The 27,075-nt window shown below is 39.0% G+C and overlaps 1 protein-coding gene across 1 annotated transcript in view; it reads left to right on the top strand.

Moving 5' to 3' along the window:
* ARHGAP42 (Rho GTPase activating protein 42) overlaps window positions 1-27,075 on the top strand; it is a 144,635-nt gene that overhangs the window by 51,615 nt on the left and 65,945 nt on the right. The window contains exon 4 of the mRNA XM_015852280.2: window positions 26,606-26,677. Within this exon, the coding sequence (XP_015707766.1) occupies window positions 26,606-26,677 (72 nt within the window). The remainder of the gene's footprint in view (window positions 1-26,605; window positions 26,678-27,075) is intronic.

Below are 27,075 nucleotides of genomic sequence, written 5' to 3'. Positions count from 1 at the left end.
TATCACCTCAGAGATTTGTCCACAATATATTATAGAACAGACCTATCAGATTTGTCCTTTGTTGAATTATTTGTATTCCCTTTGTTTCCATACTGATGAGTATACAGTTTGCATTCATTTACATTTCTCTTCAGGTGTAGCTTTGTTAAAGAAGTTTGCAGTGTATTCTCTTATAAGGATTTTTTAAGTAAGTTCCACGTAAATCACACTACATTTTTATTCCACGGATGTCAATCACAAATAAAGAAGTTTTAAGGATTAACCTCACCAAGGGGATTTTTAAAACTATTGTGAAAGATGAATCATCACAGATCTGTCCATTGATTGTGTCTGTCCTTGTTTCCCTTTCACTTATGAGTACTTAGGGAGGTGAAAGAAAAAATTTTCTGACTCAGATTCAGGGAAATTTATTAATCCAGGAAGAACCTCACATAAGGCTTTCCTGTTCTTTGGAGCATAGAAGACAGAGAGTAGGTCTCCCACTACTTCCACTTGTATAACTATTCTAAAGTGGCAAAATGGTAAATGCTCATATGGTAGAGTTACATAGTTACTGTCATCTAAGCTTATAAAAGGCAAAATTTTTGCTTGATGAACAATTTTCGTTGATTTTTAATTTATGTTGGGTATGTGGAACTGAGAGGGAGATTGGGAAGGTGAAGTGTTCAGGACTGACCACTTTAAAGCATGTTTACCAGGATACACATTAATGACTCAGTTAAGCAGCTTTTCAAATGAATAATTTTCCCATTTAAGTTAAAGATTATTTGAGCAAACTATTAGGAAAAGGAAATACAATGAAAAGGTGAAGGTTTTGTTTTCCAAACTGATTAATCTTTCCCAGTATATGTATATAATCTCCCTTGATTTTATTCTTTATTCTTTATTCTTTTTCTTCCTTCAAATGCATCACTTTTTCACTTTTAGAAGTATCTGTCCTCTCTGTATTTTATAATTTGATACCTCAGTGAAATGTTTTTACTTGTTTATCTTGTAGAAAGGCCATTAGAGGGGAAACAAAACACTTAATGTTGTTAAGTAAAAAAGAAACAGTCAGATAGATACTTGTCATTTTATTTTGCTGTGAATTCAATGAGTATGCATGAATTGAATTGTTGAGCTCTTGGATCCCATTGCACTGTCAGAGGCTCCGATGAGATTTCAGTACTATGGAAAACTATTTTGCAAGTTGTTACAAATTCAGTAGAATACTGTCATCAAATCACTGTAAACCAAATGGGAAATAGTTCACAAATAGAGACTCTATATTTGAAGGGGTTTAAAAGCAGTATCATTCTTTTTCTTCAGACTGAATGCCATGTGCTGAGATCTTCATGAACATACAGATATGTCACTGATACTTGCGTAGGAGAATTGAGCAAACAGGATTTGTTGGTTTTTTAAAAGATGGGTCTTTCTGTTGCTGGAATTCACTTCATTATTCTTGCAATGAACCTTCCTAAAATAGTTGGTCATGTTAGAGTTAAATGCAAACATGAGACCCCTAGGTGCAGGATAAAGACATATTGACTGGATGGTTACATAGTTCTTGTGCTCAATCTATTCTTCACCGGTTAAATTTCATAAGTGAAAAAGATAGATTGCTCTTAATTTGTTTGTTTATTCATTTTCTAACTGTGTGCTCAACATACACTGTGAAGACATTTACATCAAATTTTCCACTGCACTTAGTATAGCTGGGCTATATTATTTGCTGTTCTGCCCTTGATCACCAAGTTCTAAATACTCTGCAGAAGTAGCTAAAGTGTTGCTGACATACTGGCAACCTGAAAAAAGGCCACCTTTTTCCAAGGTGCTTAAGATATTTGTGATTCTCCATCTTTCATCTTACTGCGGATTTCTGCATCACGGAATCCAGAGGAGCTCCGAGATCTGGTTTAGTGGTTTGCAGTAGCTACAGTAATGGGAGGACTGTTGGATTAGATGATCTTGTAGGTCCTTTCCAACCTTGTGATTCTGTGATTCTCTGTTAGGATAGCGTGCCATGCTAGATGTTGAACAGATAGCTTGTAATAAGAGTTTTCTTCTTAAGAACTTCATGATTTAACTGTGAAATCTTCAAAACATTTCTTGACTGTTTCTGAGGAAGTCTGAAGCAGTATTGTGTACACTTTGATTCCTCAGCTGGAATCCTTTTAAGCCAGCCAGCCTGCAGAGTAGTGATGATTTCAGAAAAGGTTGTCAGCTGACTGGTGAGCTTCAGCCAAGGAACGCGAGACTTTTAGCACTTGATTTCATTTGTTTTTGCATAAAAAGGGAATACTGGTAAAAGTGATGATAAACATGGAATATAGCTTGTTCTTTTTAGTGTTTTTTGGAAAAGAGTTGGAATAAAACAACTAGTCAGAGTAATGACCGTTTATAGACAAACTTATTCATGCCATTTACAACTGCCTTCTAATCCTTGAAGTGTGTGACAGTAAAAGACAGTTTTCTATCAGCTAATGCTGAGTGTAGAACATTATGGATTGACAGATGTTAATTTTACTTACTAGCTAATGATTTTGTTTCCTTACTTTGAATTTGATGTACTTGTGATCCTGGCAAATGAGCATATAAGAGCATAAATTAGATTTCAATGTAGAAAGTGCAGATTGATATTAGTTTATTTTTTCATCTGAATAGCTTTGGTAACTGCCTGTTAAATTCTGTAGAGTGAAAACTGTTTTTGTTTCAGTGAATGCAGAGAGTGCAGTTGTTGGAATGCTTACCCACTGAACACAGTTCTTTCAAATGGTCTAGGAAATTGTTAGAGAAACTCCTATTGCTTCTTAAATGAATAACTGAAAAGAACTTGGTTTTGCTTTATTGGGAAGAAGATATTGAAAAAAAAGTAATATGGACAGTATTATTGGGAAAAAAACATTGAAGTATAAGATGAAATATTACTGTGTGATATATAAATAAATATTTTGTTTCCTAAAGCTTTGCAGCCATTATTATTGGCAGCAGTAATAAATTGGTGATTATTGTGGGTAAATTTCTCATGTCCTCTGTTTTATTTGCTGATGCAGAATAACCATAGTCTTAGAAAAAACAGTGATAAACAGTGATTTTGCACCAAATATACCCTCTTAGAATGTAAGTAGAGGAAGCAGTAACTCATAAGACACCTTTTATAACACACAACATTCCTTTATGTTGACAAATGCTGGGTTCTGACTTCTGGGATTTGCAAGTAGTGTACGAATGGAATAGGAAGTCAGAGCTATCCCTGCTGCCTTTTCAGTGTCTTCAGGAGCAAGCCACCAGGACATGTAAAATAATGGCTTCTATTTCCTAGTGATTACTGGGGAACAACAGACATTTGCAGGAATTCTAACTTCGTGTCAGTGTTTTGGTCTATATCAAGGGAACATACTTAAAATAATTTCCTTCTGCTCTTGTGGAATTTACAATGTTTTTGTTAAAATAAATGATACCCTTTTTAATTTTAGGTATTCCGGCTTTATTTATGTTTCCTATTCATTTGATACTGTTAGTAAAATGTATGACAAACAGAAATGTACTGGGAGTAATATAAAATAATAATTCCTATTTCTGTCATAGAATTAATTGTATTTTGGCACTGTAGACGGAATGGTTCTTGTTACTGACTTCCTCTTTGTTGAGATCCCTTATTAATTTGAAGTACTAAATGTATTATTTTGAGTGTTATGTTACCTTTATTGTAGCTCTGTGGTGGCTTCACCCTAATAGGCAGCTGAACTCCACCACAGCTGCTTTCACTCCCTTCCCAGCTGCTGTTTACTTCAAATTCTGCCAAAGAATCACAAAATTGCTGAGGCTGGAAAAGGACTTCAAGAGGTTGAGTTTAATCTCCCTGCTAAAGCAGGTTCCCAACAGTAGGTTGCACCAGTAGTCATCCCAATAGGTCTTGAATATCTGCATACAAGGAGACTCCACAGACTCCACAACCTCTTCCAGTACTCTACGCGATAGGTCTTGAATATCTGCATACAAGGAGACTCCACCACCTCTTCCAGTACTCTGGCATCCTTACCATAAAGAAGTTCTGCTTTCTGATCTGAGTAATTTGCAAATACTGTAAGAAGTATTAGAGAAACAAAAGGAAAAAAAGCCTTCCTCCTCAATTCTCCCATTAATGAATTTATTTGTATTTATTTTAAACTAAGACAGGGGAGGTTTAGGTTAGATATAAGAAGGAAGTTTTTTACCCTGAGGGTGGTGACGCACTGGAACAGGTTGCCCAAGGAGGCTGTGGATGCCCCATCCCTGCAGGCATTCAGGGCCAGGCTGTATGTGGCTCTGGGCAGCCTGGTCTGATGGTTAGTGACCCTGCACACAGCAGGGGGTTAAAACTGGATTATAATTGTGGTCCTTTTCAACCCAGGCCATTCTGCCATTCTGTGATTCTATGATATTATTGGGGGCGTTATTCTGTGTTCAGGGTAGAGTTGCTAAATCTTGCTGCCTTCACTGATGTCACCTTATTTCTGTGCCTGAAAGTAGACAGGAGGGGTCCGTGTGTAGAGAAGGATGCAAGCACTGCATCAGCAGGTTATGTCTTAATCCTCTTGTGTCATCGAGGCAAAGGACATTGGGTCTAAAATATTAGCCTGAGGGAAATGTCTACTAGTCCAGCCTTTACTTGTGTTCTTGTGTAGAGTATTTCTTGGACTGTTTAAGAAAATGTCAGGTCTTCTATGTTGAGTTGGTTCAAGTGTTGGTCTGACTGTAGTGAATCTAGTTGGAGAAGTGATGCAGCTGGAAAAATAATTCTTTTGACCTTGACTTTCTATCAACTACTTCCCCTCACATCAGTTCACTCCAGGAAAATGACTTTCTAGGCCACTATTACCGTCAAGGAAATAGTAATTTTTTAGATGTAGTTAATATAAAGAAAAAAATGCTAGTATTTTAACTATTCGATTCTCTACAGGCAGTGTAGTCTGTGATCACCGTAACTGGTAATGAAATCAGAGAGAGGCTTGTTTCTTTCCTGCAGGCTTCCTGGAGGCAGGTTTGCAACATGATCTCTAGTTTGCTCATCAGGAAAAATTTGCTGTGCTGCTTTGTCTCTTGCTGTGTCTCAGGCTGTTGTGATTTAACTCGGCAGGTAGTGAAGCACCACACAGTCATTTGCTCATCCTCTCTCCCAGTGGACTGGAGAAGAAAATAAATTAAAAAGAAGTAGAACTGGTGTGTTGAGATAGAAACTTTTCATGAGGGCTGCTCCAAAAGCAATGCCTTCTATTTTACTATGTTTGCCCACAGCATCAGAGGCAGATGTTGGTGGTTTGGCAGCACAGGTTGAACTTTCCCACCAATAGTTCCATTTTGTTGCTGTGTGACAGATAGCAGCAGAGAGGCAGTCTGACAAACAGCTTCTGACATGGAAGTGCCTATGAAGCAAAGGTGTGACACTGAATTCTGTGGAAAAAAATGGCACCCGTTGACATTCACTGATGCGTGCTGAATGTTTCTAGAGACCAAACAGTGGATATATATAACAGAGACCAGGCGGTGTGTTTCAGCAGTGGGAACAACAGAGGAGAAAAGCCACTTTCTGGATGGCTGTGTAGGCTCTTGTTCATGCCTGGTGAAAATGTACATTTAATGGTGGTTACTGTTGAAAACCAGTGTTTTGTAGCTGAGAATTTGCTGAATATCAAATGGTATTATTGTGCTCTTTGTATCAAGTTGCAGTTTCCATAAGTAAATAAATAAGAAGTTTTATTTTCAAAGTGCCCTATATAATAAGGCAGAAAAGGAAGATGAAAAAAAAAAGTAGTAGTTATAATAATATAATAGATAAAAAGATAAATGATGCATATTGCAATTGCTCACTGCCTGCTGGTCATTACGCAGCCAGTCTGCACCATTTTTCAAGGCTTTTTGCACATGTTGTATGATCTGGAATATTTCTTTGTCCAGTTTTAGGTCACCTGGTTCTGTCCCCTCCCAACTCCTTGTGCCCCTTGAGTCCATGTAATGACAGGACAGCGCAAGGAGTTGAGAACCTGAAATGTCCTTGGCTCTTTGCAGTACTGCTCAGCAGCAAATAAAACAACAGTGTACTATCAACATTGTTTTTCTCTTAAAGCCAAACATAGAGTCATACCAGACACTATGAAGTCAACTCTGTCCCAGCTGAAAGCAGGATAAAGAGCAGAAGGAACCATCTTTGCTATCTTTCTCAACACCACTTAAGTACAAAAATACACATGCTCAATGAATGTTTCTTAACATTTGTGCGCAATTTAAGAACAGAAATGCAGTCCAGTGTAGTAAAAGTAAACAGCTCACTTTCTGTTATTACTAATATAGTTTAGCAGTTAGCATCTATACGTACACATGGATGTCTGAATTTTCTCCAACATAAAAGACACGTACTAGGCCAGACAGTTTGGAATTAAAATCAGGTGCTCTTCATACCTAATTAACTGGCTCTCCCAGATGGTAGTGTCAGCTTCTGTGAGTTTCTCACATGTTAATGTTTAGGAATACACATGGAGCTGCTAATGTCATTTTTTCAGTTGCAGAATTGGTTTGGTGCATTCCTAATTTGTGTAAAGTATATTTCTAAATTTCTGTAATCATTTTCATTCTTTAGAATTGTGGACTCCAGTATTAATGCAGACATTTTAGTCTCTGCAGTGATTCAGGTAGTTGTGAGTTCAGCTTATATATGTCACTAACCAGTGTCTTCTTAGGTGACATTTGATGGAGTAAAGAAAAAGATGTTTGCACTTGAGTATTTCAAAGCAAACAGATCTTTGGTAAAGCAACCCAACCCACCTGCAATGAAGTGATGTATTTAATGTGTGGCTATGAAGAGAAATGGAATGGATTTCTTGTAGCAGTGGGCATGCGCTGTACACATAACTACTCTCTAATAATGCCAAACACGCTGTTATCTGACCATCTGCCTCTTTTTTTCTTTTTTAATGAACTTTGATTTTATCTCCACTTCTCTCAATAGTATGAGAAAAGGTACTTCATTCCTATGAACAATTTATTTCAGAAGTTTTCTTAATCTAATCTGCTCTCTGGAGTAATCTGAATCCCAGATTCAGAATCCATGAGTCTGTGTCTTATTCACTGTCTTGATAGAGGTGATCAAAAAGGGAAATGGATGCAAGTGCTTTATGTACCTAAGGGTACCTGCATTTAAAAACAAATCAACTAACAAACATCTTTCCAGAAGAAAGCTAGTTGACAAAGTCTTCTGAAAGTCATGGCAGCTGAGTATTGTATTTTGGGGAGCTACTGAGCCCACAGCCATGGCCCAGCTAGAGATGTTTCATCTGAAGTATTCTCATTGAGATGTTAAGATTTGCAGAACACTTAGATTGTTTTTTATATTTTCAACTGTCTGTAGAAGCTTCAGTTATTGTTACTCTGAACAGCTCTTTCAGATGCCTGTCCCTGAGCTAGTGCTCTTACTTTGAATTAAGACTGAAAGTGATGAACGGTCTTGTTTACTTCCCCAGCAGCCGTGCCAGTTTATGCACCCACTCCAGAAGAATGTCCTGGCAGAGAGCAAAACAAAACAAAACAAAACATCTTACTGGTTGTTTTTCAGCCACATTGCCAGAAACTTTCAGCATCACAAGGGAGGGCAAAAGAGAAGTCAAAGAGAGCATAAATAAGCAATGCAACATCAGCAATCCTGCTTAAGTTAGCATGACAGCCAAAATCATTGCCAGTTGTCTGACACTCTGTGCAGTGTTCATTGCAGCCTTTCTAAAACACCTAGCTGTGGTCAAGGGAAGAAATTGTTTTTCTGGTGGTTAAAAGAGATCACAGCAGAACATGTGGAAGGTTTCCAGTGATGGGGCTACAGCTACAGCCTTATAGATTAAAAAAGTTGTGAGTTCTTTTTCTTTGAATACCTGACCTTCAGTAAAAGACTGCCTTTAAATACAGTACATGCTACACCTTTCTCTCACTCTAAGCTGGCTCTCACACTGTGCTGGCAAGTTAAATGAGAGCTTTCTAAATTGACTTCTGCTATTAGTCACATTCCCATATGAGCAGAAATAAACAAAGAACGGAACTGTTTTTAGCCCTTTTGCTCTAAGTGTCTTGTCACAGTAAGTGCTATCCTATTTCCTGCACGTCCCATAATCCTGCATCCTGTTCCCAATTCACTTATTTTAAACTTTCACCACAGACAATTGGCAGAGCCTTCTAAATTATAACTGTTCATCATTTGAAGCTTAAATAGCTTCTGAGCAGCTTTGAGGCTTGCATAACCTTAGCTATCAGTAAACCTTTATATGCATGCAGTTGTATTTCATTGTGTAAAATCAATTTAATACTATCTATAAACTTATATATATACATATATATTATTATTATTATTATTTTCTTCTTATGGATGTTTATTGTTACACCTCATTTTAAGGAAAATCATGACCTCATGACCTTCTCCTGTGGTTGGAGGGAGTTGGCTTTAGCAACTACTTTGTACTTTTCTAATGCGCTCTTGAAATTTCTGTTGGGTACAGAAGTGTGCTGTATGTACACGTGCTTTTTGTTTCCTGAGAGAATACGTGCTTACAAGCTGGGAGTTAAGGGTTCCTGGGCATAGGACCATTACAAACACTGTGGCTGACTTTGGCTTAGTGCCTGGACATGTTCATTCATGAATAGTTATTAAAACAAAATACAACTTCCAATTGCATTCGGATCTGAGAGTAATGAGTTTCCTCAGCCCCTTTCTTTTATTATTTTTCTGGACAATGATTTTAGAGGTTCATTGGTGTTGATTAGGTCAGGAAGCAGGCACAGCTCAAAGGCAAAGCATTCAACCACCAGGCCGACTATCTCAGCATTCTATTTTACTCACTATTTTACAGCAGCTGTGCTGGATAATGCAAAGTGATTCTTAGGTCGTGAAGGTTAGGAGCTATTAACCCCACTTTTGCAGTTACTAGAATTGACCCATTTACCCATGGTGACCCACAGCAGCTGAGAAGGTGAAAATTCTTTTTCATATCAGAGGGCAGCACAGATTGGACAGATGATGCCTGCAGGACAGCACAATTCCATGTAGCTGCTGTGTTAATTCTCAGCCTCTTGGAGCAGCAGTCAAATGTTAAATGATGCCTCATGAACTGCTGCCTACTTACAGGGATGGGTGCCCCACCCCTGGAGGTGTTCAAGGCTGGATTGGTTCTGTGCTTCCTGATCTAGTGTTTGGCAACCCTGCCCTCAACAGGGGAGTTGGTGCTTAATAATCTTTAACGTTCCTTCCAACTTAGGCCATTCTGTTGATTTTGTTATTCTCCTTCCTTAGTCCCAGTGCCCACCACTTATCTACTGATGTGATGCTTTTAAATTTGATCTGAATATACAACGTATCTGAATGTTTTTATTTTGTTTTGTTTTGTTTTGCCACCTGAGGGATGACACAAGCAGATTCATTCATCTCTAGCTGTGAAAAAGGAGTGTTATTCAAGGAGAGTGTTAGAGAGACAAGCAGTCTACCAGTGGTGAGATATTCTGATGTCAAGCGTAAAGACTGTGCTGAAAATACAAGAGACTTGGGTGGCTGAAGTCATAAGGATGGTTTGCTGCTTTCATTTTTAAGGCATCTCAGATTTTGGCTGGTTGGATTTCAGTAATTTTTATTTATATATTTGTGAAAAACAAACAGAAATGCAGAGGTTTCTTCTGAACACCAAGAAGCATTACTGTGAAGTGCAGGTAACATAGCATGGGCACAGGCTGCCCAGAGGGGCTGCAGAGACCTTGGAGATCCTCATAGGTAATTAAAAGCTAAAAACAACAACATTGACTCATGTTCACTGCAATCTGATAAAGCTTTATATATGTATATGTACACACAGTTCTAAATTAAACATGATTTCTGTAAAGACTGACCATTTGAACTGTTCAGAACACTGGGGATAACTGAGCATATGTTTAAATAATGTATGCATAATTTGCCTTCTTCTGTTTGTGTATTTATTGTCATACTTAAGGATTTTCAGAAACCCTTGAATTTAAAAGTAATGAGCTGAAGATCTGATACAACAGTTCTCAGACCATCTCTTTTGCATTTCTCTGCATTAATTCCTGAAAAGAGGGAATTTGCACTTGACGAGTAGAACTGTTGTTTCTTTGTGTGGAATATATGTGCACTGCTTACATCATCTGGCTCAGAAGAGGCAATCATCTGACAGGAAGAAATTGAGAGAGAATTTACGCTGAGTGTCAGGAAAACTTCCTCAGGATGAACTATATTGTGAAATGCTCTGCCAAGGAAAACAGAAGTGTCTAAAGCACAAAATGAGCCTGAGCCCAGTTTGAAATGTAGTATAGAAGAAGAGTAAGTACTTTCTATTGTTGACTTATTCAGTGACTGTAGACACTTCTTAGCCTGAGTCACAGTTAATCAGATTGTCATGAAATACTGTTTAGTAAATTATTTTGAAGATGTCTGTATTGAAAATGAGCTGAGAATACCAGACACTTTTCACAAAGACTTCTAGTCTCTGTTTTTTTAATGGAGTGGGATTATCAGGAAGAGGAGAGTCAGAAGTTGGGCATTCCCTAATGAATATCTGCTTTTCCTACTGTGTTTAAGAGTTATTAGACGTGACTTTTTAGCAAGACCACTTTGTGTGAGGCTATAAGAAGCTTTTATTATTTAGGAGCCTAAATTTTGTGCAGAGTTCTGTAGCTGGCTAATTTTCCTGTTTCTTTATAGAAAGCAAGGAAACTGTTAAGTCAGATATACTTGTTTCTGGCAATTTGGAAAATTTACAATAAAAGCTCTATTAATCACATATCTGCCAGCATCTCTTGGCTTCCTTCTTGGGACATCAATTTAGTTATTTCTATCTCTGACTGCCTCTATTAAATGTTCATCTAGGTTTCTTTGTGATGTTGTTTTTTCTTCAGTTGTTTCTTTTGGTTAATAATTGAGGTTGTTCCTGTTTTGGTCTGGGAAATATTTGCTGATGACATTCAGGTACTCAAGCTGATCTCTTTTAGAAGACTGTTGCTGAAGAGCAGCCTCCTTGTCCCATCTGCCTTAATTTCTTTATGTTCTCTCTCCAAAGAAGGCACTCACTTTCTGTTTATTGAGGAAAGCATATGAAAAGTCAGCTTCAGGATTTCTGACAAATGGCACTTTTTAAAATAAATGCTGTGCTGAGTCTGACAGCTCAGTATCCCTTAAGGGATAATGTGCAGTAATTAAAAAACATTGTTTTTACTGTTCATAGTAAGTCAGAAAGTTCTTGCTTTGGATAGTGAAGTGTTTATTTGTTCTTTTATTGATTTCCAGCTTTCCCTTCACATAGCAGAGGACCTCACAAGGAGTCTGGCTAGTGTGTGTTTGCTGATCTCTGGAGAAGCTTTGTTGACATCTGCACAGTGAGAAAAACAGGCTTGGCCACAGCAGTTACAGATCAGGACTAGGAAAAGCAGAGAGACAAAATAATAACCGTGCAGAACTTATTTGGGGTGAAATATACCTACCTGTAACAGCCAGCATAAAAGCACCTGGGAAGGTTTGAAGTGGGAACCTTGTAATGGAAATCTTGTTGCTTATTTACAAAAATTTGTCTTAATCATCTAATACATGAGACCATTAATAATTTGAATTTAAATTAAGTAGTAATAATAATAATAGCAAGGAAAGAAAACCACCACAACTCCTCCACTAAGACAGACATTCCTACATTTCTTAAAGTAGAAATTTTCTTCTGATACAAGAAGCTTTGTGCGTTTTTTGCTTCGGTTTTAGTTTTTATTCATGTGGAAAAAATACTGTTTTTGAGATTAATTTAAGAGGTGAAGGATATTTTTAACACAGTAAAACAACTGCACTGATCAGTGTTCTCAGTAGACTAGTTTACTATTAAAAATATTATGAAGCTTAGGTATATTTGAATTACAAGTCTTTTTCTTATTTAATTCAGTGCTCCAATTTTGCTGTTTCATCCGTTTATGTAGTCATTTCCCCCATTAAAACATGTAATGTAAACACTCCACCTGAGGACTTTCTGTTTGTTTTGAATTCCAAAAAGGGAAGAAAAAAACAGAATATTTTTTGTTTCCTTTGGTTTTCTGAAATGACATTCTCAAGTTTTCTTTTGCTTTCTTTACGGTTTGAACTCTCAGCCTAGTCAAGAGACGTGGACTGTTTGTATTAGAGGTAGTGATAAAAAGATAAATACCCAAACTTGTAAGTACACAGTGGAGCTGTTTTGCCTTCATTGTGGTTGTGCTTGTGATTACTTTATCTTTTACAAATTTCACTGAGACACACCATAGAGTAAGCCATAAAAAGGAATGGCCATCTCTCACCAGATGCTTAGCCATCTACCCTGACCGAATCCTTTGCTGATTTATTTCTGTCTGCTAAATATTTTCAGGAGGATGAAAGCAAGCTGAGCTTATGTTTATTTGTTTGTTTTTCTTTGACACCCGTCAGCGTTCAGTTTGTTGAGGGACAGAAATTTATAGTTCTGTTAGAAAGCAAAAAGCCAATAGAAGAAAATGCTTCAGACGCCTTGGTAATTTTGCACAGATAAAAGCATTCTTCAGCAACTTATAAACTGATCTCACTTATGTAGAAGGTTAGAAATAATTGTGTGAATGGAAATAAGAAGCAAGATGAAGAGAGAGAGCCGAGCAGAAGCTCCCTTTGCAGGGAGGTGGGCAAAGCTTCTTGCATTAGTGAGGGCAGTGACAAACACACTGAGTTTGGTATTTTCATAATGAGATAATGTCCTGGGTTCAGTCTTATTTGGAATCCTTTCCTTTAGGCCACAATAATAGTTCTGTAAGTTACAGGAAAAGAAATCTGTGCTGTTAGGAACTTCCCAGCTGTTAAGATCATTGCCTGTTGTAGACAGGTTTTTAGCTTATCCTGGGTGAGACTGATTTCCTTGAATCATGCTATTAGGAGAGGTGTTGATCTGCCTGAGGGTAGTATGGCACTACAGAGGGAACTGGACAGACTGGATGGATAGACCAAGGCAAACTGTATGAGTTTCATTAGGGCCAAGTGTTGGGTCCTGTATTTTGGTCACAACAAACCCAGGCAACCCTACAGGCTTGGGGAGGAATGTCTAGAAAGCTGCCTGATGGAAAGGGACCTTGGTGAACTGATGGACAGGTGGCTGAATATGAGTCAGTAGTGTGCCCAGGTGGCCAAGACGACCAATGGCATCCTGGCTTGCATCAAGAATGGTGTGGTGAGCAGGACTAGGGAAGTCATCCTGTCCCTGTACTTGGCGTTGGTGAGGCATCAAGTCGAGTACTGTGTTCAGTTTTGGGCACCTCAGTACAGAGAGGACACTGAGGTGCTGGAGCAGGTCCAAAGAAGGGCAACAAGGCTTGTGAAGGGCTTAGAGAATGTGCCCTATGAGGAGAGGCTGAAGGAACTGGGGCTGCTTAGTCTGGGGAAAAGGAGGCTGAGAGGAGACCTTATTGCTCTCTTTCAGTATCTGAAAGGTGCTTGCAGTGAGAGAAGGGCTGGTCTCATTGGTGACAGGTGACAGGACAAGGGTAAATGGCCTCAAGTTGTGCCAGGGTAAGTTTGGGTTGGATATCTGGAAAAACTTCATTACAGAAAGGGTTGTTAAGCACTGGAATAGTCTGCCCAGGGAGCTGGTTGAGCCACCATCCCTGGATGTGGTTGTTAGGGTAATATGGTTGGGTTGCAGTTGGACTTGATTTTCAAGGTCTTTTCCAACCTGAGCAATGCAATGATTCTATGATGTTATTGTGAGCATTTTTTAAATGGGCTGTGGTGCCCAGTTGTAAATGTACAGCAGCAGCCTGAGAACCCAAATTAAACAGAGCTTAATAAAGGTAGTATTACGGGATCTAAGTGTACAGTTCTGTTGATCCATAACTTCCTTTAGATAGATAGGACATGCATATTTTCCAGATTCAGTGTCAGTAGTCAAATGATGTTACAAAGGTAATAGTCCTCAAAATTTCAGCAGGGAGATTTCTGAGCAACCCTGAATTACTCCCAGATGTTTTCCTGGCCATAACCACTAGGCACAAGACACAACAGTGCCTCAACAATACAATTTTACACAAAAGCTAACAGGGAGCAGATAAAAAAAGCATTGAAGCATCAGAATTCCTTTCCAGGGCATCTCCCTTCTGAGCTGAACATGTCTGGATAACGACTGTGGGTGTGCAGTGGTAGAGGAAGCTGATATTTTAAGCTTTCATATCAGTGCCTGGAGCTGCATCTTTGTTGCTGTTCTCAAACCAGGGGCACAGTGGACCCAGGGCTGCTCAGACTCGGGGGCTAGTTTGCTTACCCTGCTGACAATAAGCAAAGTACCAGTAGCTGTGCACCTTTTGGCAATGTGAAGTCCAAGTAGCACTTCCATCATCCAAGCTTTTATTGCTAATGAGGGCCCTTTATTCAAGTCTGTTTCTTGGCAAGGCATACTAAAAGAGGGATGGACTCTGTTCAAAGTTACTATGGAAGAGTAGTAACAGCCTTACTAACAGCATGCCACTATTTACATCCTTATTTGATACCTGTAATACATGGGATAGTATTTGTCATTTGAATAGAGACTCAACACACGAGAAGAGCTTTGTAGTTTACTGTTTTTATTCAGGTTACAAAGCGAGAAGGGGAGAAATACAAGAAAAGAGAATGTAGGGAACAAGCTGAATTTTGAAATGAATGAGTTTCATATTACATTCACTTCTGCATTTTTTGCCTCAATCATTTCAGCTACGTTATGAAGTGTAACTTCTCTGAATGTATTTAGGCTCCTTTTGTACACAGATGTTTCTTCTGGAGATTGCTTCAGCAAGCACAGGATTCCTTTGCCGGTGTGTGCCTGTGGGAGAGGAGTTATGAGCTCACTCTGAAAACACTTCAAGGTCTAAGATCTGATTTCCTTCAGTTTAGCACATGTAACTGTTATGGGTTCATTCATCATCATAAAACTCATTGTGTCCTTTAATAATTCAGCTCGATTTTACATCTTATTACCAAACTCTAGTATTGACTTTCTTAAGAGCATTATATATTGCTATGCAATCTCCGTTTTAATTTATAGACCTCTCATAAATGCTGTTTTCCATCAGGCAGCCCTTTGTTTCCTGTACCACTGGTCTGTAAGCAGAAGGTGGTCATGTTTTACTTTATCCTTTCTAAGAAAGATTTTTCATCTATCCATTTCCCTGTCTGCCTTGTAAAATTTAGTTTGCTGTATTTCTTGAAGGTTATTCTCATTCACATTTATATTAACTGCAGTTGGTAATGGCCAAAAGCACACATTTTGTTATGTAATCTTATTGTAAAATGTGTTCTAAATGTGAATTTGTGATATACATAAGTTTTAAAACAGCAAATACATTTCAAACTCTGTAGTAAATTGTTAAAGATACTTTTAAACATTATCACCATGTTCTTTTCATATTGTACTTTGAGTTCATAAGGTACTATTGAAACTGTTGGTAGCAAGAAGATGTGATTTTACCTTCATTGGCTCAAAGTTTGAGCTGTTTAACCTGTGCGACAATAAAATACCCTCAGAAATTTTTATGCATACAATTGTATTTTACAGATATATGTGTAACAAATATGACTGCTTTCAGTCCTTCATTTCCTTCAGGCATTGTTTTGTGCATCTTGAAGATGTAAAATAGAATTAATGTAAGCATTTATAGGAATTTCATTTCAGCGATTTAGAACACTTGTGAAAGGCACAGATGAAGTGCCCCTCCGAGAGCAAGTCTACTTTCTGCATGCGGATGACATTACATGGTGTAAATAATTTTTAGGATCGCCAGTAAAATACACATGACATCTCATTGCCACTGTGTGTTACCAGAAGCAGCATTCTTGCTGGGTACATGGCAGGTTTGTAGCCTATGACTTACTGCTTGTTGGGGTGATGGATACTGTGCATCTGCTGCTCAGCCCCAACTCAGCAGGACAGCCTGAGCCTCAGCTATCAACCTGTCCTCAGCTGCTGGTATGGTTTGTCAAAGACTGATGCATCTAGTAGAAACTGATTACAAAAAAATTCTATTTCTGGCCCACATAAAAACAGTAGTAATTGAGCAGGTTCTTCTTGGTGGTGTTTGAAAGTTGTGCTTGAAGTGTTAGTGATGTATCAATAGTAGAGAGTGCTGTGTTTATGACCAAAACAGATTGGTATGCAGACATTAAAACTTAATTACTGTAAAATAACAACGATTCTGGGACTTTAAGTATCATGATATTTTCTCTTCAAATATTTATAAGGTAACAAAGATGTTTAAGCATGCTACAGATTCGCAAATGTGGAATTTGAAGCAGATGGAACGATTATTTAGCTTTTCCCTCCAGAGGCATCATGGGCAATGAATGCATAGAGTGAACAAGATAGTTAAAAGGAAGTAGCATTAGGAAGAAGCATTAAATGAACACTAAGCATTCTTTATCCTAGATAAGCCAAAGCACCATTTTTTCCATCATAAAAGAAATCATTTAATATATGGAAATTTTGCAGCCAGCTTCAGGCTCTTTTGCCTACAGTGATAAATTTAGAAAGGACTGTCAAGATATATGTGAAGTTTCTTGGCATAACTTTATGGTGCAGTTATTCTCATCTAAGAATGTGCCTTTTCGTGTGTGTCCTCTTTAAAATCATGGTCTCATCATTAAATATTGTTTGTTGTGGTTGCTGTTCAGGAAGAGATGAGCAACTCGTTAAGAAAAGAAATCAGAACATGTTTGAAGTCACCGACCACTCTCCATATTGTGCTGCTAAATATTTCTTTCTGTTAGGAACTTGTCCTTGTGCCTGTGTAAAACCTTGCCATTAGAAACAACACAGTTGTTTCAGTAAGGGAGTTAAGTGAATGAGGTCAGGTTCTCTTTTCCGAAGACCTGGATTCTCTGTTTCCCTGGGTCAGTCTCATCCAAGTCAGACGTGCAGCAATTGCTCCAAAGCCAGCTGGGGGCACTTCATACCCTTCAGTAAAAGAGATCCTGGGAAGCAGGAGCAGTGTGCTGCAGCAGGACCCTGAGATGCAAGGGAGAACGCTCATTTCTGAGACTGAGTCATCTTAAGAGAAATGATTTGCAATGACAACCTCAGGCTTTAACGTGCAACGTGGATAAATCAGACAGGGGCTTTTGAATGTACCTGTTGCAGCACTCCACACATACATCGCATGGTGCTCACTGTAGTAACTACACTGAAAATTAAGTAAATCAAATTAAATCAAAATGGATAAAAACATTACTTCCTTTTGTGCTTAAGAATAAGCTGCATTCTATGTTATCTAGTGTATTTTAATAACATTTAAATCACATAGGACACATTTAGCTTCTCTTCAGAGAATTCTGTTAAAATTGGTTTGACTATTTTTTTAATTCTTCAAGGAAGTCATTTCTTACCTTGTTTCACTGGTTGTATTTCTTTGGTAATTTATTCTTGATCATTTGGGGGTTGATGACTACATCTGTTGCTCAGCTGTTGAGATACACATGCACTTCTAGTCAGAATTACCTACATGGAAGTAGAGGTGCATACTGCTGGGTTTGGTCACAGAGAATCCAGTGATGTTATGACTTCCTGTCTTTAAGTTGTCTAAAGAGGAACTGTGTGCTTCTTTATCTCCATTGACTGGAAAATGAAAGTTGTACGCCTGTAACAAGTGCAGATACTATGTGTCTGATGCAGAGTGCATTGCATAGGAAATCCTTGAGACTGCTGGCTACTGGTGTTGCATTATGGAGATGGAGGTGTCCTCTGTCAGGTCTTTGTGCTGGCAGTGTATGGACTGCCATTAGAGTTCACCTCCCAAACTCTGTGTGGAAGCTGTTACAAGAACATACAAAGACTTCTCATTCTCTTGTCTCTTAAATGCCAGCCCTTAGAGTTCATATTTCATTGTTATGATTTGGCTCCAAGAAGGGGAACCAGTGTTAGTACAGTGAATTCTCAGTTGCGGGTCTTCAGATTGTAGAAGACAAACCTTTACTTCTGGGAGAAGGAAAGAAAATTCTATTCCACAGTTATTGCGCATGAGGAAGATATTGGTTCCTTCTTTCATAACGAAAGAATGAGCTTCCTGCTCCTGCTGGGCACTGAGGTTTTTCAGTAGCTGAAGGACTGTAGATGTTACTGTTCACTATGGGGATGGAGATGCTACAAAAAAAAAAGGGAAGGTGCTTGAGAGTGATTGTGCTTTGATAGGTACTCACTCCTTCTACTGATATAATGGAAATATTGTAAGCAATTCTTTTGTATTACATGCTGTACTCATAAAGAAAAATATTTTCTTCCCTGCCTGATATTTGAGAGAAACAAAGGAAACTTGCAAATGGGAGCGGGATCACTGGAGGATTTTTATATTCTCTCCATTCTATGGAATAAGATCACATCTGGTTAAGGATCACAGACTCAGTCACGACACTCTCTGAAAGGTTGAATTGTTTTACATTGCGTTTAGCAGTCTCCTTAGCAACAGTGGGATGAATTTATTCTTTTTTTTTTTTCCTCTTTCCCATCCAGGTGTGGTTCCACTTCCAATACTTTCAAGTATTCTTTCAGTTGCCTTCCCTCACTGAGGTCCTTGGCTTTTCTTTGTTCCATTCGTACAGAAAATGGTGCTTCTCTCACTCAGGAGAATAATGAAGTGTTTCCCTTCCTTCTTAGCCTAGGAATATCGCTTTCCATCTGTTAGTACTGCTAACCTGGTATTCTTCACCTGATGTACCCTGTAGCTTACTTGGGCTGTAGACTGTCAAGGGAAGGAGCGGAGTTAAGATCACTGCCACCTTGACGGACTGTTAATTTTGTGAAATCTTATTCTATATGAAAACAGAGAAAAACCATGAAATATGCAGGTTTTTAAGAAGCAATGTTATTACCTTGACGTCTGTGAAAGATTCTTGTTCATTTCTGTAACAGCTTACTTGACCAGAAGGGATTAACAGAACTGAATGTCTGAATTAAAAAATAGCCTTTAAATCTTTACTTCCTCTTCTTTTTCTGTTACTGCAACACAAGTTTTATACTTTTCTTTTGCTGTTCTGTGGTAAGCGAGGACAGTCACATGTCTGGGAGGGCAGTAGGGCACACTGAATGCTTGGCTAATTGTTATGGGATTTCACTTTACTGAGGAAACAAACTGTACAGTTGGAAGTCTCCTGCTTGGCTGGAGTCTGCAGCATCCTGAAGGAAGACAGAGGAAAAGTGAAGACAGGAAAAAGTGAAGACTTCTGAGCTGTAGGCCTAGTGTCTGGGGGGGCAGCAACTGTTGCCTCCAGTGGGGCACTCCTGCACAGGTGGGGATAAGGCACATCTGAATACTGAGGCAGAGAGCTCTGGCAGTGTCAGGATCATTCCTGGGGTCCCCACTGAAATTTTTTGCATTCCAGAGATGTTTGAGCTTTGCAGGAGAATCTACTTCTGCTTGAACTATGAGGTTGTAAGAATTCCATCAAAAGTACCCTAAATTGATCCTAAAAATCAGTATTTCTGCAATTACAAATATTTCTGAAAGTGAAAAAAAAAAAAAAAAAAAAGAAACCAACCTAAGAATGTGATGGCAAATACTTTGAAGGAAGCTTTCAAATCTAGGTTATGTATCTAACATTTGATATTTTGTGGGAAGCTTTTGTTCACCAAAACCTCTGCCAAGTAATTACAAACTCAAGGTAAATAAAAATAGCAGTAATGATTGTAATTTTCTGCTTAAGTTATTCTGCTTATATACAATATTCAAGGTATTGTATCAGCATGTGATTTTAGAATGAAAATTTCAAGGTTTAAAAAGTTGTTGATAGAATGTGAGTCAAGGGGTATTCACAAAGACTAACTACTCAGAGGTGGCTGCTGCTTCTTGTGCTAGTATTACAATTAGAGAAGATCCTTGAGATGATGTTCCATTCTTAACACAAAATCATAGCATGGGTTAGGTAGAAAAGAACCTTAAAGCCCACTCAGGCCTTGAATATTGTTTCTGTAAAAGTGAGAGGGATTAAAATAAACTTCAGATATATTATTTCCTTTGTATGTGATTTGACTATGCAGTTATCTGTACAAGCTGTAAAAATATTTGTCCTACTTAGGTCTAATAGTAGGGACAGGCACTGAAATGCACGTTATTAAGTTTACGCAATATTTATAGTTTTTAGCTTTCAAAATAAGAACTGAGGTGTTAAATACACAACTAGTGCTTCACAGTGACATGTTCATATACTTTGTAGCATGTGAACCTGATCCATAAGTAAATTATGTAAATGCTTAGTTGTCTGTGTTTGGTCTCTATCGTTGCATTTGAAGTTGTACTGATTAGGAGCTGTTGATACATGCCACATATTAAAAGTGTTTGTTGTGTTTTGTTTTGTTGTTGCTTTTTGTGTTTTGTTTTGGTGTGTTTTTTTCCTGATAGATTATGACGTTAGGAATTATTCAGATTTAGGGAAAATATTCCAAATTCTATTATTCATTTCTTGTCAAAAAAGGCAATATATTTTTACATTAGTGTTGCATTACTGTGAATTTATTTGCTGTTAGATTTGTTTTCTCGTTTGAACGATTTTAATTTGTATTTTCTAAGAGTCTTTCACTAACATGAGACAAATCAGTGTTCGTCAGCATTCAGTAACAATGAGTCATTCAGTACTTAAGGGAACTGTGTTTTCTGTCCATTATGCCAGCATGGTAATTCTGTGCTGTAGTGAAAAGTGCTTGTAGGAGATTTGAAGCAAGTAATAGTGTTTTTTCACCAATGCAAAATATACACATATTTCTTAGCTAAAGTGTCCTACTATAATTCGGATGAACTGGTCTAATTCTTTATTAGGTCACTCAGAATTTCCTCATTTGATATTTTGCTGCCTTTTTCTGTCAGATGGGGATCATGTTACTTCTCTCTGTAAGCTACTTGAAGTCTTTAACCCTACAAAGACAAATCCACAGCTTACAAGATATTGTTTTTCCTTGTTATACTCCGATACAGTGGAAGAACAAACTGCTTGTCACAAACTATCTAAATGTAGAGCTAGAATTGATTCTTTTCTGTCAGAAAGCAGACCATCAGCCCTGGTCCTACAACACTGTCTACTTGCATTTGTATGTATTCCTTGAGTAGATGCAGCATGGAATAAATGCACTCCCGCATGCCTCAGATGGCTCATGCTGTGTGCTAGTGAGTAGCAATGTGGAGGAGGAGGAGGAAGGCAGATTAAAACCGAAGTTTTGACTTGGTGTAAGGAAATCCCACCAGGAATGCGCTCGAGCATAAGAGGATGTTGCCCAGAGAGGCCAGTGTCTGCCTTGAAGCTTTTTGAGATAAAGCCCTGGACAATCTGGTTCACATTCAGTATTGAATGTTCATGTTCAGTATTGAATGGGGCTTGAATGGTGGTGCTGAACTACAGAACTTCCCAATGTACCGTCAGAGCAAAATTTCCTTGTCTTACTATGGAAGCTGGGAAAACAGAAAGTCAAAAAAGTTAATTTTATTCACAGCGGTATAACAAAATAAACAAAACTACTCAGTTCAAAGAATTCTGTGTTTTACAAACAGAAATCAGAGCCACGATATGCTCTGCTATAAATTTTTTATCAGAGTTTATGTTGAATTACTTGGATAAAAATGTGCAAGAAATCAACTATCTCAAAAAACAAATTTGCATAGTGCTTATACTACACTGCTTATATTATTTGTGTTGAGAGAAATAGAAGCAAAATAAATTCAAATTAGGCCGAAATGTGGCTTCTGCAATGCAATTTGTGTAATGCTGTGTGTCAGAATACTGGCAGAAAACTGGCTAATATCATCTTAAACTTAGGAAAAACTAAGAACTGAAATGTTTGTGGCCTTCTTGGCCACAAGGGCACACTGCTGGTTCATGGCCAACCTGTTGTCTACCAGGACACCCAGGTTCTTCTCTTCAGAGCTCCACTCCAGCTGACCATCTCCCAATCTGGACTGATGCATGCAGTCATTCTTCCGCAGATGTAGGACTCTACACTTGTTCTTATTGAACCTCATCAGGTTTCTCTCTGCCCAGCTCTCCAGTCTGTCCAGGTCTCACTAAATGGTAGCACAACCTTGATTTGTCAACCACTCAACCCAGCTTTGTATTATCAGCAAGCAGCAGGGTGAATTCTGTCCCTAACAAACAAGACTGGACCCCAGACTGACAAGTTACACAGAACACTGCTAGTTACAGGCCTCCAACAGACTGTGCGGCTGATGACAGCCCTCTGATCTCTGCCAGTCAAACAGTTCTCAGTCCACCTCAATGTCCCCTCATCTATCCTGTACTTCCTAAGCATCATTAGGGGAGACAACATCAAACATCTTGCTGAAATCAAGGTGCACAACATCAACTACTCTCCCCACATCTACTCAGCCAGTCATGACATCCTAGAAAGCTGCCAGGTTGTTTGAGCATTATTTCCCCTTGGTGAATCCATGTAGACTACTCATCATAGCCCTGTTTTCTTCCAATTGCTTGGAGGTGGCATTCAGAGTAAGTTGTCCCATCACCTTTCCAGGGGCAGAGGTGAGGCTGGATGACCTGGAGGTTCCTGGCTCCTGCTTGTCCTTTTGTAAGACTGGAGTAACACTGGCTAATGCTCCATGAACTGATACTAAGATTCTTTTTATTTATTTATTTATTTATTTATTTATTTTTATTTTCCTGGAGGAAACTGTGTGTTTTACAAACTAGAGATTGTAGCCCATTATTGAATTGAGTGCTGTGTGTTAGCCATGTGGGCAGATGGAGCTGTGCACCATTCAGTAATTGTATTGGGTATCAAGAGAGTATGATTTCCCTACAGGTGTGACTAATCTGCATAAGCTTGTAAGGAAAAGATCTGTGCTTTAAACACAGCAGGCATTTGTGAAGTTGCTATTAACAGAAACCACTATAGACGTTTTGGCATGGTTTGCCTGTTTTAAGTGTCTGTGATTTCAGCCTGCTACAATAAGTGAGTAAGAAAGGGATTGTCATCTTGGCAGGAAGAAAGTTACTATATTAGAGACACAAGGGGAAAATTCCAGATTTTCTAAAGCAATTGGGTTGTTATAGAAATGGTTGTGGGAAGATTAGATTCCAAACTTCAACGGGTTGGCTTTAGCTAACTTTTAATGCTTAATATGGTGACTGATTTACAGTAATTACAGTGAAGGGAATCAGTAATGAAAATAAATGAATAAGTAAACACATGAGGAAAAAACAAACAAAAACACCTCTTTCTCAACAAATTTGTAGTTTCCAAAAGCAAGGCAGAAGCTGGTGGCAGTTGGCAGCAGTCTTGGTGCAGTGAAGCCGGCTGTGCTCTGTGACCCAGCTGCTGAGATGCAGCAAATCTGTGCAGATCAGGTGCATTCCTCCCACAGTGACCACCCATGACTTTTCTAGCTCATAGATTTGCCAAGAGGTGATCTGCCACACCAGACTCTGGTTGGCACAGGCTTTCAGCCAGGGGTGAACTTGCAGTATGTTCTGCTTATGTGGCTAAGCACAGACCCTGACTTGTAAAATTATGGAATCATAGAATATCTCAAGCTGGAGTCCACGAGGACCATCAAGTCTAAGCCCTGGCTCCACCCAAAATTCAAACTATGTTTGTGAGAGCATTGGTTCTCGAAATCTGGCAGCCTCAATGAATGTGTGACTTCTAATTACTCTCGTCATCCCAGTGTCCGCTCACAGCCTGCTTGATGCAGGACTCTCCTTTACAAAAGATTTCATTCACTTTCATGAGAGCTGAGTGAGATCATGTTCCCTTCAAGGCTGCCAGGAGGGTATTATTCAATGGGAGGTCTCCTAGTTGGGCATGGAGACTGCCTAAGTGTGATAGCTTCAAATGAAGTGAGGAGGTGCATTCAGCTGTTAGTTTGGAAAGGCAGTGACTAGCTGCAAGCCAAAAGCCATGTGCATGCTGTGTGAGCTCTCAGACCTTCCAGCAGCTGCTTCCAGATGTGTGCACTGTGACTGATAGCATGCGACATTAAACATTTTTGCATCCTGATAATTTTAATGTGCCTTATTGATACAGGCATCCTTGGGATACAAATTATCTTCTGTTAGGTGCAAGTACTTTGCCTTGTAGGAAGTGCTGAGTCTCAGACAGATAATTGTTGGCTGTGAGTCTGTATATTTTTGGGAAATGTCAGCTTGGAGAATGATAGAGCCTTGCAGTTTGTTCCAGTCAGACCAGTGGAATATGTTGAATACAGCAAAAACTCATTTAAACCATCTTGCTTGTTATCTCCACTGGTTCTTTGTCGATGAAACCAGAGTAAAAAAGATAATTATTCTTCCTGAAAGATATAAAAATGGTGTTTATAGAAGAAAATGTGGATAGCAATGATACATATAAATGTTTATCATCATCAATACAGTAGTTAAAGGGTGGAAATTTGTTTTAAGAAGGAAATGAAGATTCAGACACCCTTTGTAGGGAGGGTCTAATGCCGTGTCACTCAAATGTCACATAGTCCATAAGCCTGGATTGCATGTAATGCTTCTTCTGACTGTTCTCTGGTAAAATCAGTACATTTGATTGCTCTGTCATTCTGAAAAGGCATGAGATTGAGTCAAGCTACATTTTAGGGCTAGGAGCACAGTGGCTTGACTGGCATTAGGATTGTACTGCCTGTATAAGGCCTGCCCATACAGCCAGGAAATATTTAGGGTGGTCAGGGATGTGAGCCATCTTCAGAGAGGGGTTCCCAGGTCTATTTACACTAAATACATGAAAGCTGAGGGGAAAAATGTGATTCATGAGTAATTCTGGTTCACATTAAAGTGATAAAAATAGCTGCTGGACATCTTAATTTGAAAACTAGAAAATAAAGGTATCCAATCTGGAGTATTTTTAACCTGTCCACTTCTCTTTTTAGAGCTATCTGAGCTACTCTCTTCTGCTCAGAATAACTAGATATATAATCCAAAGAGATAACTGAAAAGATTCAGCTGTCAAAGCTTCATGTTCTGTAAACATAAGCTTTTTTAGGAAATAGCGACATTCCTGTTATGTTTGTCTTCTCTGCTCAGCCAAAACATGTTCCTGGAAGTTTTCATTTTCTGATTTTAGGCAAGATGCAAAAGATGGAAGTAAAATACTGGGAAACCCTTTTATATGTTGCAGTTAAACGTATTACATCATTCATTACAATTCATCTCAGCATCATAGAATCTTTTGAGTTGGAAAGGACCTTTAAAGATCATGTAGTTCAACTCACCTGCAATGAACAGGGATATCTAAAGCTGTATCAGGTTACTCAGTGCCCTGTCCAGCCTGACCTTGAGTGTCTCCAGGGATGGGGTGTCCACCACCTTTCTAAGCAATTCATTCCAGTGCCTCACCATCCTTGTTGTAGAAAATTTCTTCCTTATATCCAGTCTAAATCTCCCCTCTCTTAGTTTGAAATCATTACCCCTTGTCCTATCACAACAGACCCTGCTAAAGAGTCTGTCCCCTTTCTTATAGCCAAAAGGCTGCTCTCATGTCTCCCTGGAGCCTTCTCTTTCCCAGGCTGAACAGATCCAGCTCTCTCAGCCCGTCCTCATAGGAGAGCTGTTCCATCCCGTGGATTATATTGGTAGCCCTCACCTGGACATGCTCTAACAGGTCCACACTTCTCCTGTACTGAGGACTCCACATTTAGACACAGAACTCCAGGTGAGATCTCACCAGCACAGAGCAGAGGGGCAGGATCAACACCCTCAACCTTCTGACCACGCTCTGTTTAATTCAGCTTAGAATAGGGCTGGCTTTCTGGGCTTTAAGGGCACGTTTCTGGATCCTGTCCAGTTTCCAATCTGCCAGTGCCTTCAGATCGTTCATGGCATGGCTGTGCTCCATTCTTTTATCCCTGTCTCATTAGTGGGTGTTACCATTACCCAGGTACAAGACATTACACTTGGATTTGTTGAACTCCAGGAGGTTCACCTGGGCCCACTGCTCAAGCTTATCTAGGTCCATCTGGATGGCATCCTGTCCCTTGGGTGTATTGACCTCACCCAATTGCTTGGTGTCATCAGCAAACTTGCTGAGGGTATATTCAACCCCACTGTTAATGTCTTTGATGTAAATATTAAAGAGTATTGGTCCCAGCACTGACCCCTGTGGGATGCCACTATCACTGATCTCCATGTGGATAATGAGCCATTGACCACCACTCTCTGAGTACAGTCTCGCAATCAGTTCCACATCCATCAAACAGTCCACCTATCGCATGCATCTATTTCTAATTTGGGGAGAAGGATGTTGTGGGGGACAGTGTCAGAGATCTTACTGATGTCCAGATAGATGACATCAGTGGCTCTTCCCATGTCTTCTTACACAGATTCGTTATCATAAAAACTGACAAGATTGATCGGGCAGGATCTGCCCATGGTGAAGTTGCGCTGGTTATCCCACATCACTTCCCTGTCTCCATATGCCTTAGCATAGCTTCCAGGAGGATCTGCTGCATGATTTCCCCTGACAGTGAACATTATTTGAACTCTATCCATATGCTGCCATCAGGATGTTATTGACGTGGATTTTCCCTTCTTGTACATACTCAGAAATAGAGTGACTCCAATTTCTGCAAATGCTCTATATTGAATAGATATGCTTTGTGTTTGACTTTTCAGATCCAGAATGCGAATGATGTGCTCATAGCACCACTGGAGAAGTTCCGTAAAGAACAAATAGGAGCAGCAAAAGTAAGTGGTTGTTTTAAGAATTCTTTTTCATTTCCCATTTATGTATGGATGCATTTTGAAAGCTGGATTGAGAGCAGGCATATGTATTCAAATATATTTTTGATAACCATCCTCATAATCTCTAGTAAATTAGATGGAATTACTTGTTTCAGAGAAGGAGGTAATTGAGATTTGGAGTTAAAGACTGAGCACATGCATAGGGTTCAGGTCTTGCTATTTATCGTGAATACTGCACTTTCTTACCATCTGAAGTTGCATTTCTTTCTCAATGTCTGCATTTGTGTTACGTTACATCTTGAATATCACAGAACCACTCAAGGATTCAAACATTTACCATGGCTGCAATGATCCTGATGTGGATGTTGTGTGACAACCAAGAGAAATCTCTGTGCTGTAAG

Source organism: Coturnix japonica, chromosome 1 (assembly GCF_001577835.2).
Source record: "Coturnix japonica isolate 7356 chromosome 1, Coturnix japonica 2.1, whole genome shotgun sequence".
Lineage (NCBI taxonomy): Eukaryota > Metazoa > Chordata > Aves > Galliformes > Phasianidae > Coturnix > Coturnix japonica.
The sequence above is the reverse complement of the archived record's forward strand: the minus strand, read 5'-3'. Positions and strand labels throughout refer to the sequence as shown.